This window comes from Gekko japonicus, unplaced genomic scaffold (assembly GCF_001447785.1).
Source record: "Gekko japonicus isolate JY-2015 unplaced genomic scaffold, Gekko_japonicus_V1.1 scaffold138, whole genome shotgun sequence".
Taxonomy (NCBI): Eukaryota; Metazoa; Chordata; class Lepidosauria; order Squamata; family Gekkonidae; genus Gekko; species Gekko japonicus.
In genome coordinates this window covers 723,772-737,170 of record NW_015163096.1, presented here as the reverse complement: position 1 = coordinate 737,170, position 13,399 = coordinate 723,772, and the positions used below count along the sequence as shown (strand labels likewise).

General features: G+C 44.7%; 1 protein-coding gene across 2 annotated transcripts in view; it reads left to right on the top strand.

Moving 5' to 3' along the window:
- Nucleotides 1-10,402: 10,402 nt before the first annotated feature.
- NDUFV2 (NADH:ubiquinone oxidoreductase core subunit V2) overlaps nucleotides 10,403-13,399 on the top strand; it is a 15,216-nt gene continuing 12,219 nt past the window's right edge. The window contains exon 1 of one of the 2 annotated variants that reach the window (XM_015406615.1): nucleotides 10,403-10,551. In XM_015406615.1, coding sequence (XP_015262101.1) covers nucleotides 10,510-10,551 — 42 coding nt within the window. In that variant the 5' untranslated portion in view covers nucleotides 10,403-10,509. Of the gene's footprint in view, nucleotides 10,552-10,699; nucleotides 10,781-13,399 lie in introns of those variants that run through there. The other variant, XM_015406616.1, reaches the window with a different exon arrangement.

Genomic DNA, 13,399 nt, shown 5'->3' with positions numbered 1-13,399 from the left:
TATGGATGCGCACAAAGGAAAGAGAATATTTCAAGTGAATGTTTAAAGTGAAAACCTATTTTCTCTTTATAAGAAATGTAATTTATTCATGCTCCTCAGGTCATTTTATTATGTTCATTTCCATGGGAGTACATCGTCTTCTTCCTCATGGAGACTCAAAATGGTTTACAACATCATTCTGTCTTACTCCACTGTTTCGTACTCACAACCAACACCCTGTAGATGTAGCTTAAGCTGAGAATGTCTGAATGGCTCAAGGCCCCCCAGCAAGCTTCCATGGAAGAGTGGGGATTTGAACCTGGGTCTCACAGATCTTAGCCCAGACACCACACTGTACTTCCTCCTTAATAGGACAAGAGCTTCCTGTTTCATCTTGTGGCCGAAAGACTTGAAATACATTTTAAGAATGCTGCTTCTTCAAAACAGTACATTAAGGTAGTGCAGGAAGAGTATGTGCTCATTGTCTGTACCCTGAGGCACACATGTGACACCCTTGGTGAAGGGAATATACTACTATTACTTACAGTGCTGCTCTAGTATACAAGACTTTGGGATGAGATTTATCAGCTGCTAGGCTATCCACAGGTATTGCAGGCAAACCTGCTGGAACAAATCCTTAGGATTGGAATCTGATTGATCACAGTGATTGCTCACAGTAATAAGAAATACAAAGCAGATGTAATGCACTTTTTTCATTCACTATATCATGGTTTTCTTTCCAGTTCAGTTTAATTCTAAAACTTTTTTTTTATCCCCCCCCCCCAATATGCAAGATGTACTACGTGTATCGGCAGAATGATGGATTAAAGCAGAGTGAAATGTAACTGTTACAGAGCTTTGTCATGAAACCATGTACATATCAAAGTAATCTAGCTAAATCTCTCTTGCTAGGCTGTGTTTAAAGGTCAGTAAATGTTGGGAAGATCCATGCCATCATTTGAAATGTCTTCTTCAACCTTTTTGCTTTGCTTTTTAAAATAATTGCTCCGTATGTACAATTAAGGGGAATGCTCTAACATTAAGGGGAAAGTGCAGGGTAACTGAGGGCGGGGCCTGTGTGTGGAAGCTCTGCCTGTAGCCAATCTGGGGGTGGGGAGGAGCTTGTCTCTGTTCCATTCCACTCCCCCCTCCCTTTTAGCCCTTTAATAGTGGCACTCAGATAGGAAGGGGAAATGTGCAGTTGCTGTACTTTATTAATCCAGCTCCTCATAACTAATATTTCAATATGTTTCCAGTTTTTAGATATTCACAATTTGGTATCTAATATTAGATCTAAAACCACATTTAAATCCCCCCCCCTTTACATAGCCTAGAAGAGTGGCTTTAGGCAATTCATCCTACTTTGCCAATTCATCAAGAGTTGGAAATGGTCTGCACCCACTCTGAACTGCGCTCTCTCTCTCTCTCTCTCTCTCTCTCTCTCTCTCTCTCTCTCTCTCTCTCACACACACACACACACACACACACACACACACACACACACACTCTTGTTTTCATCTGTGCTCTGGAATGTAATGTAATGTAACATTCCTAGGCCCTAGGATACTGGGTCTTCCAGCCTCTCTGACTAAGTTACACATACCATCTACTCCTTCCTCTCCTTTTGTTTGTTGTACTATGTGTGTGCATCTGATGAAGTGGGTGTGATGTGTTAGGGTTCAGTCACATGGGAGTCACACCAAAGTACAAATAATTTTTTTTCAATGTATTTACTGCATTGATACTGTATCTTTCTCCCCAATGGGAACCCAAAGCAGCTCATATCGTTCTCCTCTTTTCCCTTTTCTCCTCACAATAACCCTGTGAGTTTGGTGAGGCTGAGAGTGTGTGAACAGTTTCTTGCCAAAAAAACCCACATTTTTCTCCTAGCTTCCCAGAATACTTTGTTTAATTCTTACTACATGGCAGCTCTCTCTCCTAATTAGTGGAGATCCTCTATAAACTATCATTTTCTATGTTCCTTATAAGAATCTCTCTCTAATTTACAACAGTCACTACAGTGGGCTCTGGCATATGAGAATTATGCTACAATAAATTTTAAAAATCTTTAGGTTGCCACAGATGTTATTTTGGCTCCAGAAAACTATCCCTTTGGAAACGGTATACTTTCTTTCTTTTCTTTCATTATTTCTGGCTAGTTTTTGACAAATTGCCTTTCCCAAGGCATGGAAGCAAATTTAAATAAATATCTGGATTTAACAGTTTATGGAATTCTGGAGTTCGAGGCCTAAAATCTCCTGGAATTACAACTGATCCCCAGAATGCAGAGATCAGTTCCTCTGGAGGAAATGGCCCCTTCAGATGATTGACTCTATAGCATCATATCCCCACAGAGCTCCTCCCTCCCCCAAACTCCACCATCCCCAAATCTTCAGACCACCTTCAAGTCTCCAAGAGTTTACCCAAACCAGAGCTGGCAGCTCTAATTCAAAAACTAATAGTCCTAACTGCATCCTCGGAAATAGGACTGAGAAATTATTCCACGTGTTTCATGGAATTTGCAACAGAACTTGAGAAATCCTCCATAGGTCCAGAAGGTGGCAGTAAATATCAATACAGTACCCTTTTTCTTAAAACAAAGCTGGCCTCTAGAATTAGGTATTTGATTTAATCTTCTGCAAAAGATAGAGACATGGTGCTGCTAAACCTTTTCTTATTATTTGTTCCCAGGGCAAGGTAAGTAGATTTGTGCTTAACATAGTGCTCAAAGACAAACACAATAATTATTGAAAATGCTTAAAAGTAATAACTAGATTAGCTATTTTAGGTCCTCTGAAATCACAGTGGGACTTTGTTGCTCTTGCAAGTAAACCCACTGCCTCCATGGTACGGCCCTGGGTGCCTTTGGCTCCACTCCTCCAAACCTGCTACATACAATGCAACAGAGAATATTTGCCCAGGCCGCTGTCTCTTTGAGGCCAGGGAAAAGCTTGGCATCTACCTTCTGTAATCTGTAGACAACACAGAGGTACCGGGGGGCGGGGCACATGACGAAGCCCCGTCCCCTGCTTCCGGCCGCCCCGCTTCCGGCCCTCAATCAGCCAGGAGGAGGCAGGAGAAGAGGGAGGGTAAGTTGCTTCCTCCCTGCCTCTCCCCACCCCTGCCTGCCTGGGGCCAGGGAGGGCCTTCGCGGGGCTTCCTTGCACTCCCGCCAGCCTTGCAGGTCCACCTCTGGGCCCCTCATGGGGCTCGGCAGTGGAGCTGCAAGGCCGGTGCCGGCGGCCAGGACCGTTGAGGGCGGGGTGTGTGGCCTTATGACACATTTCTGGTGATGTCAGGGGGTGTGGCATATGCTAATGAGTTATGCTAATGAGTTCCCCTAGCCCTTTTTCTACGAAATAACCCCTGAGACAACACATATGAAACTAATAAGCAAAAGGCATCTTTTTTCACTAAAAGTGTTAAATACTGGGTGCAAGACACATCGCAGTGAACAGCTCTACTTTATTAAGTGATTTCAGGAACAACACTAAGACATCAGGGCAACAGCCCTGTTTAAATAGCACGCAACAGCCACACCCAAACACACTCAACCCCCAATGATAGGCTATTTACATAACATTAGTTTCTCATTGGTCACTTCCAGAGTCCTGGTGGGCTATTGTTCCAGAGCTCCAAGCTCAGCCAGTCTCTGGTAGATAGTCCTGGAATGTTCCAGTCCTAATACGTAACAAAAAGGATTTGATTTTCACCTTTGCTGGTGCAGACTGACTGAATTACAAACTTCCACAGCTGCTTTTCTGATGCTTATATGGTTGTCATTGGACAGAACAATGGCCCAGCCTGTTCACTGAGGATAGGGCAAGCAGCAATTCATTTAAATTCATGGAAAGTACACTTAGGTCCCGTTCACACTAGGGGATTTGGGCCGGGAGCAGGACAGATCGGGGGCGGAGCAAACGGCCGCGATCACACCACAACATCTGGGAAGTGTAGTGCTTCCGCCCCCGATCAGGCCCTTCCCCTGCGCAGTTCAGCAGCCTCCCCGCCGGAACTGTGTTTTCTCCCCGGCATCTGATCGTGCCGGGGAGATAAGGCGCCGCGGCCAGGGGATCCGTGGGATCCCACTGCGGCGTTTCTTTTTTGGCGCGGCTTTTAAAAGCCGCGCTTCGGCCCGTGTTTTCCCTGCTGTGTGGCAGGGGCCTGAATTGAGTAAGGAAATGTCTGTTGGTAGTATCGCCACATAACATTGTAACGGCCGGCTGACCCCTCCAAGTGCAGGACCGTTGTTCAAAGAACCGATCACAAAGTACTTTTACAAAAATACTGAAGGAATTCTAAATAATCCCTCCAGAATACAAGGTAGTCTGCCACCAGGTCATTTATTGGTTCCCAACAGGTCTGGAGCAAAAAGACCAAAGTCTCCAGGCTGGTTCTGGAACTTAAACACAAAGGTCAGTCTTGCAGAGTAAACCACAGACTGAGCTAAGACAAAAGTTTGGTAGTAGTAACAGCTTACGGTCCAAGGCAATAGATTTAGCCTTTGAGGTTCAAGAAGTCGAAAACCACGACAAAGTAAAAATATAAGTTCTTTATTGTGCAGATTTAATTAAAACACAAGACTTAGACAGTGAAGGGAAGAAAAAAAACACGGAGCTTCACCAGCATAGCTAATACTTACAAAGCAGTTGCAAAGGTTACCCGTTTCAGGTTCAAAAATACAAGAGTCCAAGATGACAAAGCACATCGCCCATCTGGGTGGAATCAAGTCATGATGCCAGATAGTGGGGTTGCTTCGGAGTATTGACCAAGCTAGGCCCAATACCCCAACAACCCTAAGTAGCCACTGACTAGAAGCTTACTTTATAGGAATTGAGGTCTCTGAGTAGCCTAGGCCTTTGGCCACTCACAGACCAGCAAAGTGATGTCAACTTCGGCTTGTTACCAGGGCAACCATGATAGTCCATAATACTTATTTGTGAGTTGAGAGAACCTAAATACAACTTTAAGGGTCCGATACTCCCCCCACACAGGTGCTAAGTACTCTGGAATGCACTAATTGGCTAATTGCTCACAGGCCGGTACTGAAGAGCACAGGCAGCTGTGAACACTCAAGGACATTGAGCATCTTCTTATCTCTGTCTCTAGGGAAAATTCCATGCACCTCTTAGCTTCTTTAAGCACACACTGTGAGGCGTTTGAGGTCTTACCAGGCTTGAAGCCTGAACCAAAGAAATTAAAGTAACCTATTAAAACAAGCAAGCAAAATGGTGTCTGACTTACGTTACAAGCATTTTAGGTGCAGTCATTCTAAATACAACATTGTGTAGGGTTGCCAAGTCGACTTACCTGGATAGCGGGGGGATTCCGGGCTCCGTCGGGAGTCTCTGCACACGTGCGCAAAGTGCGCGCACACCATGACGACGTCACCGGAAGTGACGTCATCGCGTCACCCACATTTGGGGCAGGGCACCGTAGAGTTGGGGCGGGGCACCGTAGAGTTTTCCCTCAATTCACAGTGTCCCCCTCACAATGTGGCCAGCGTGATGATGTCACCTCTAGGTGACATCATCACTCTGGGGATGCCCTCCGGCAGGGGGTGGAGTTCCCCCCGGGGCCTGATCTGCTGGTGGTGGGTAATGGGCCTCCTGGGCGGGAATTTACCCGCCCCCAGCGGGGGCTTGGCAAGCCTAACAGTGTGACAAACCAACCAGAACACTGTAGTGGCACAAATGGGTCTCGTCTACTGCATCAGTGTCGTGATCATCGCCATTGCCAGCTGTGGCCCTGCAGCAGCAGTATCAAAACTGATGGAGCTGGGTGCTCTTCATTGGAAAGTACAGCATGAGATCTGCAGGTAACTGATATGTACAGGGCCCAGATGCAAAACCAGACAGAACTCCATACCTTTATTGTCTGTGTAGAATGTTGGCAGGTACGGACTTTGCATTGTGGGAATAGCAGAAGTTGCAACTGATTACGCTCCCTCTGCTATACCCCGTTCAGAGTAAAGGAGCCCTCTCCTGTTCAGTGGGTCACCTTGCTCATATACCATCCGAAAGGAACTGTGGCCAACACAGTGACAGAACCTTCTACATTGGAGCAACACTAGGCACGTGACACCAGGCAGCAATCTAATATAAGATCATTGTAACTGATAAAGCAGCGTGTCAGAATGGATTTGCCAGCTTGCTTGCACATAACAGAAATAATTTCCCTGTTGCTATTTTATTTCAAGACATATTATTGTGTGCTGGTATACCATCAAGCTGAGTTATTCTATGTACATTTTCTTTGGAATAAGCAACATTTATGCGACATAGTTCTAACAAATGTACATAACGCTTGCTGTGAAACAAACCTCACATTTATCCATAGGTGACAAAATGCAGAGTGATGGATTATTATTACCTGCTTCTGTCCATTGTTTTGGAGAGAGAAATTCTGCAGTTTAGCTGGACTTGCCAGTTCACAAATCCAGTATGTATAAAATCTCCCTGCTTATATGCCACATAGCTAAAAACAGCACATCATAATTACCACTGCATGATTGTTTGCATCCAGCAGGATAAGATTTCCAAGCTTTATCCTGACTTTGGCTGCTAAGAACTTGAAACATCTGGCTCTGGAGCTGTTTTGACAAGGTAGCCCTCCATACAGAATGGAAATTGAGAAAGTTTAATCTTCTGTGCGGTTGAAATTACAAAGGAGTTTGCAGGGAGTTGGAAATGGCAAACAGAAGTCTAATCTTACTCCACCAGACAGTGTGGCCTTACAAGAACAGTGACCCCAGTACAGGTGGTTTAAAAGAACGCTGCTGTTACAGGAAATCTTTTAAGGAGAGTTTTCTAATTTGGTTTGTGTAAATTCAGGATCAGTAATTATCAGTTTTTACATGTTTTATTTATTTCTGAATTTCTGCTCACATTATCCTGCATTCAGAGGCATTTAAAAATTAGGGATTAAAGCACAATTACAACATACAGCAACTGGAGACAAACACACCAAGGGGTGGAGCATACCAGCTTTCCCAAACAATCTCACCTGATTCCTCCTCTTCCCTGCAGCTTATGTCCTAAGTAACTTTTAGAATCATAGAATCATAGAGTTGGAAGGGGCCATACAGACCATCTAGTCCAACCCCCTGCCCAATGCAAGACCAGCCTAAAGCATCTCTGACAAATATTCATCCAAGATCCCCAGCAGAGTCCTTCTAGTGGTGAAAAAGGGGCCTTCCTCCTTTCACCATGAGAAAAACGTACAGGATCCAATCCTAAATACTAATATTTAGACAGCCAGGATGCGTAGTGGTTAAGAGTGCCAGACTAGGATCTAGGAAACCGAGGTTCAAATCCCCACTCTGATATGGAAGCTTGCTGGGGGACCTTGGGCTAGTCATAGACTAATCTACCTCACATGGTGGTTGTGAGGACAAAATGGAGCCTAAATAAAAATAATAGATTGCTCTTCCAGGAAAAAAAATTAAAGCAGCGTTCACAATAAGGTGTCAAACTCAGAGTTTTGTTTGCTGTGATATTCTTTTGTCCTCTTGGTTCAGGGATGCTTTGGCTGATCGGGGTGGGGGGAGAATGTGTCTCAGTGCATGTGTGGGAATGTGCTTTGCTAGATGCCTGTAACGTTTTTCTAAGGAGCCTCCCAGGAAGGGAAGAGAAATGTGTCCTCGAAGCATTTACTGCCAGGAGTGCTGTCATAGATAAAGTAGTGGGAGTTCACGGGGGGAGGGAGGATGGGCACGCAACGGCTTGGTGGGACGAATTACCAGTATGATTGGATGGGGCACTGGGGGGGTCAGTTTAAAGTAGGTATAATATTGGGGTTTGCACCAATAATCGTTAGTTCTGACACAAGTTGGTTTGTACCTGTCACGACTTCATATCTCAATAAACAAATCTGCTATCCCAAGAGTGTTGTTGAGAGTGAGTACGTACAGGGGTCTGACAGAAGGACTCAGACAATGTCATATCGATTTTTTCTGAGAACTTTCTGACAACAGAGTGTTAAGGACCTTTCTGTATGATTATTTAAAGTTAACTCCAGCACCATTTTATTCACTCTAAAACACAAGCGTTTAGCCAAGTTTTCCATTGGCAAATCATAGATTTCAGTGTTAGTAGGAGAAAGACTTAAATCCAACTGATTGTGCGCGTTTCCCACATGAACTGAAATCTGTCTCCTCATTATGTCCAGACCAAGCTTCTTCAGATAAATGTTCACTCTGAGCCAGTTTCTAGATCTGGGGCTGTGCAACTCAGGAAAGATGCCCCATTTGTCATTACAGTGTACAATTCATTGTCACATCATGGTCCCATGGGGTTGCCAGATCTCCCCTGGCAACCGGTGGGGGATTAGGGGTAGGGTTGCTAGATATAGATTGGGAAACTCCTGGATCCAAAGTGATGGAACCTGGCGAGGACAGGGGCCTCAGGTGGGGTGCAATGTCAAAGATTCCACCATCCAAAGTATCCATTTTCTCAAGAGAAATTGATCTTTGTAGTCTGGAGAGGAGCTGTAATTCCAGGGGATCCCCAGGTCCCACCTGGAGACTGGCATCCCTAGGTCACAAGACCCCAGTGAGAGCTAGGACTGAGACAGGCAACCTCCATTTGGGAGTTTTCAGCTTGCCTTGAGCTACTTACTCAGTAGCTTCTGTTTGTTTTGTTTGTTGTACTTGCTCCTTGCTTTGGATGTTGTGAACAAGGACAGGGGGGTGGGTGTTAGTGATCTTTTTCTTTTTTCCTGAGGGTTACATCAACTGGTTGTTAGTTCCTTACCATTCTGTAGTCCCCAAATAAAACCATATAATCATATGCACAACACTGAACATACTTCATGAGAGCACAACAGTAGCTGTGTCACTAGGGTGGTATTCGTTAATTACTTAGCCATGTTTAAGAACTATGGAAGAGCTCCAGGAGGATCTATTTGATTTGGGTGAGTGGGCAACAACATGGCAAATGAACTTCAGTGTTGGAAAGTATAAGGTGATGCACACTGGAACAAAAAATCCTGTCTTTGAACTGGCTGAGACCAAGACACAAAGAGATCTTAGAGTTATAGTGCATACATACCTCAATGAAAATGTTGACTTAGCATGTGGCAGCAGTGAAAAAGGCAAACTCAATCATGGGGATTAAGAAAGGGACTGAGAATAAAACACCCAATATTGTGATGTCTTCGTGTAAGGCGGGACATGATAGAGATTTATAAAGTTATTTGCGTGGCAGAGAAAGTGGATAGAGGGAGTTTTTCTGCTCCTTCATAATACTACAATTGGAGGCACCCAAGGAAGTGGATGGGCAATAGGTAAAACAGGACAGACAAATGGAAATACTTCTTTACTCAGCCATGAAATCCCCTAAAACAAATGAGGACCATTACTCATCAAAATTTCCATTCACCCTTGTAGAATTATATTTAATATTTGCTGGGGTTTGTAGGGTGGGGTGGATTCCCCACCCCACAGGCAGAGGCCAGATTTGGGATTTTATTTTCTCCTATCTTTACAACTTGCTATTTTTTTCTGTCACAGAGAGGGACATCATTCCTCCATTTATTGACAGTGACATCTCACGCTCACTTCCAGACAGAGTTGCCAGCTCCCGGCTGGAAAATATCTAGAGATTTTGGGGGTGGAGCCTGAGAAGGGTGGGGTTTGGGGAGAGGGAGGGACTTCAGTTGGGTATAATGCCATAGAATCCACCTTCCCAAGTGGCCATTTTCTCCAGGTGAACTGCTCTCTGTCACTTGGAGATCATCTCTAGTATTTTGTGAAATCTTTATGCAAAAATATGTCTGTCTTAACGGTGGCCTGAATAACACACGCGCGCGCGCGCGCGCGAATGTAGGGTTTTTTTAATGCGACAAAGTGTTTTTCATATTATATTGCTGGATCCTACACATGCTTACTGAGAGTCCCTGTAACTTCAGTATGTGTAGGGGGGGGGAGGTCTATTCCTGGAAGTAAGCTTGCCAACCTCCAGGTGGTGGCTGAAGATCTCCCAATATTACAAACTAGAAATAAGGCCCGTTGTACTTATTTCCACAACGGGCCTTATTTCTAGTTTGTAATATTGGGAGATCTTCAGCCACCACCTGGAGGTTGGCAAGCTTACTTCCAGGAATAGACCTCCCCCCCCCTACACATACTGAAGTTACAGGGACTCTCAGTAAGCATGTGTAGGATCCAGCAATATAATATGAAAAACACTTTGTCGCATTAAAAAAACCCTACATTCGTGTGTGTGTGTGTTATTCAGGCCACCGTTAAAACAGACATATTTTTGCATAAAGATTTCACAAAATACTGGAAAGGGGAACCACCACCACACATCTACCCTCAAGTTGCTTGAGAGCCGAGACCCATTTCCACCCAGGACGCCCCGCCTATTGGGGGCGCACGTCCATCATTCCTGCGTGGGAGGAGATGCGCCGTTCTCCAAACCAGCCCGTCTGCTCCCACTGCGCCTGCGTGCCTAGCGTGGCGCAAACACAGACGGGGGAGCTGTGCCTTCGGGGAGGAAACGCGGGGCCGGTGCAGCGGGAGCTGCCATGTTGCTTTCCGCGCCCTTTCGGGCCGTCTTTGCGCATTCGGTAAGGAGTCAGGGAAGGGCGGCTAACTGAGGTGTAGACTGGGGGCGATAGCGGCCAAGGACATGGCCTTCTCCGTTGTCCTGAAACCGGAAGAGGAGGAGTCTGGGAAGGGACTCCGGTATCGAGCGGGGGGGGGGGGGAATGACAAGACGAAGAGAATGTGCGTTTCCATGCTACGCACGTTGGGAGGGCTTTTGTGCTTTAGGGTTGAGTTCTGAGGATCCAGATGGTAATGTGCATCGGCCTTCAAACAAAAACCGAAAATAATCTAAAGGGGTGCGTGGGGAACGTAACAACATGCACCGCTTCCGTACCTTTTCCTAGCATTATCGTTCCCTAATGGAAGTGACTGTTGTGGCCTGTTACAGGCAGTGGTGTACAGTTGGACCCTCAAGGTCAAACTAGATGTGACTGTCTCACAGCCACCTTGGTTTCTCCCAGATTCTCATTATAAAGAGAGTTGGGTAAGAGGTGAGAATTGACAGTGCAGCGTCGGCGGCCTGGAGCAGAAGCGGCACCGCACCTGCTTTTCTCTAGGGAGATCTTTGTTTACTTATAGTTTTGGAGCCTAACCTAGAAAGAGAAAAGCTGAGGTCCAGTACTTACAGGGTGAAAAGCATTGGAGGGGGAGGCTTGCTTACTTGACCAGTTCATGCCACACTTCAAAACAATTTGGTAGTGGACTTAGTGTTAACACTATACAAATTTAGCCTTTATGCTGAATTTTACTCTGGGATGACTCTTTAGAGAAGAGGGCAGCTGGTAGAAACTAAGTCTACCAAGTGTTGTTAGTGATGTAGCGGCTTGGAAACTCTTAAGTCTGAAGGCAACGTACTCTGAATAGCAGATCACACAGAACACAGCAGGAAAGAGGTGTTGTGGTCATGGCTTGCTAGTAAGCTTTCCAAAGGCATTCTGCTGGCCATTATGTGGAATAAAATGATGGACAGATGGGCCTGTGGTCCAATCCAATAGAAATCTTTTTATGTTCCTAACAAGTACCCAGTCCAGGGAGAAGAGGCTGTGGAAAAGAGTAGTTGTCATTTGATTCTCCTAAATAAACCTGTATGGGTATGAATCCTGGATGAAGCCAGGCAGGAGAGAGTAATAAGGGACAATACTGCCCTGTCCAATTTGTTTTCTTCATCCCTAGTTATCTCTGTCCTAGACTACCAACCCAGTGTGTATGTGTAGTGATTGCAGACGAGGGCTAGGAAATGGGTGATGGGAAAAAGGAACAGAGAATGACTGCTGAGATGCATTGTTTAATTCTGGATGACTAGAGGAATCCATTGACTTTTGAAGTGGCCATGCCCTAAAACAAAGATGATTGGGTGCTCGCAAACTGGTCTTCAGGGGCTGTCTCCAAATAGCAAAAATTCTGAAAAATTCAACAGGGATTATGCATGCATAAACATGAACACTGTTGTTCAACACATACAGTACGATATGTATGTACATACAACATTCAGTGTACTGAGAGCCAGTGTGGCGTAGCAGATAAAGTACTGATAAAGTACTGGATCCAGGTTTGAATCTCTTTGCTAGTATTGAAGTTTGCTGGGTGATCTTGGGCTACTCGAACACTCTCAACCTAACCTACCTCACACAGTTATTTTTAGCTCATAGGAAGAGAGAAGAATGATGTAAGCTGCTTGGGTCCCCACTGGGGAGAAATGTGAGGTGTAAAAAAAGTGAGTGCTTTCTCATTGTTGAATTATGTCTCTTTAAGGAGGCTTCACAATTGATCACATAAGCAAATTGGGAGGGGTATCATTCATCTGTATTCAAAGCAGAGTTGGTTTGCCTATTGGGATGCATAGGGATGTAGCTAGACTACTGGAATAAATGCATTCTGACAGATGAACAAATTATTTTTCACCAGAATACTTTGCTTCTATGACCAAATGTTAGCATGATAGAGAAGTAAGTGAGAGACTACAAACATAGAATGTATCGTGTATTGCCTGTTTTACTTGTGCTGAATCTTGTATGTCTGTGCTGCCTTGTGCTATTATGCTAATTTATCCACATCCAGCTTGCTTTTGTGGCCAGAAGTGTGGCTTGCTTAAGGAGACATAACTCAGAAAATGAGAAAGTATGTGTGTTATATGTAACCTTGTGAAACTTACTGAAATTTTACAATTTAGAGACAGTCCCTGAAGATCAGCTTGTGAGCAATCTATCCCCATTGTTTTAATGCTTTCCATTTTATTTTGGTAAACCAGTGGATTTCTGTGGTCCATCAAAAGGAACCACTAGATCTCAATAGTCATTCTCTGTCATTCCTTTTTGCATCACCCAAAAATGAGGTGGAAATAGACCCTGATTTCTCATCTCTTTAGCCATTCTTGATTCTTGAGCATCCAGTTCACTTAGAGGAAGAGCAGAGGATAGGACTCACAATTATGAGTCTGAATTATGGGAGGAAAGGTACTGGCTAGATATTAGGAGGAAAGTTTACAGTAAAAGTAGTTCAGCAGTGGAACGGGCTGCTTAGGGTTGTGGTGGACAGTCTTCAGGCAACAGCTGGACGAACACTTATGCTCTAGGCTGATCCTGCATTGAAAAGGGGGTTGGACTAGATAGCCTGTATGGTCCCCTCCAACTATGTGATTATGGGATCTTCTGTTCCTGTACTGTCTTGATGGAAAATGGACAGAGGGCAACATTAGTGTACTTTTGTTTCCTCTTACCTGAGGCATACAATTAGATGTATTAACTGCTGCATTATATTTTTCTACTTGTTTGGTATTGTTTTGTCCTCCCTTGGTTTCAGAATCTGTGTCCTCAGGTATCTTGAAGGGAGTTTATGGTGGTATCTGTGTCAGTAGGTCTGAAATTCTTC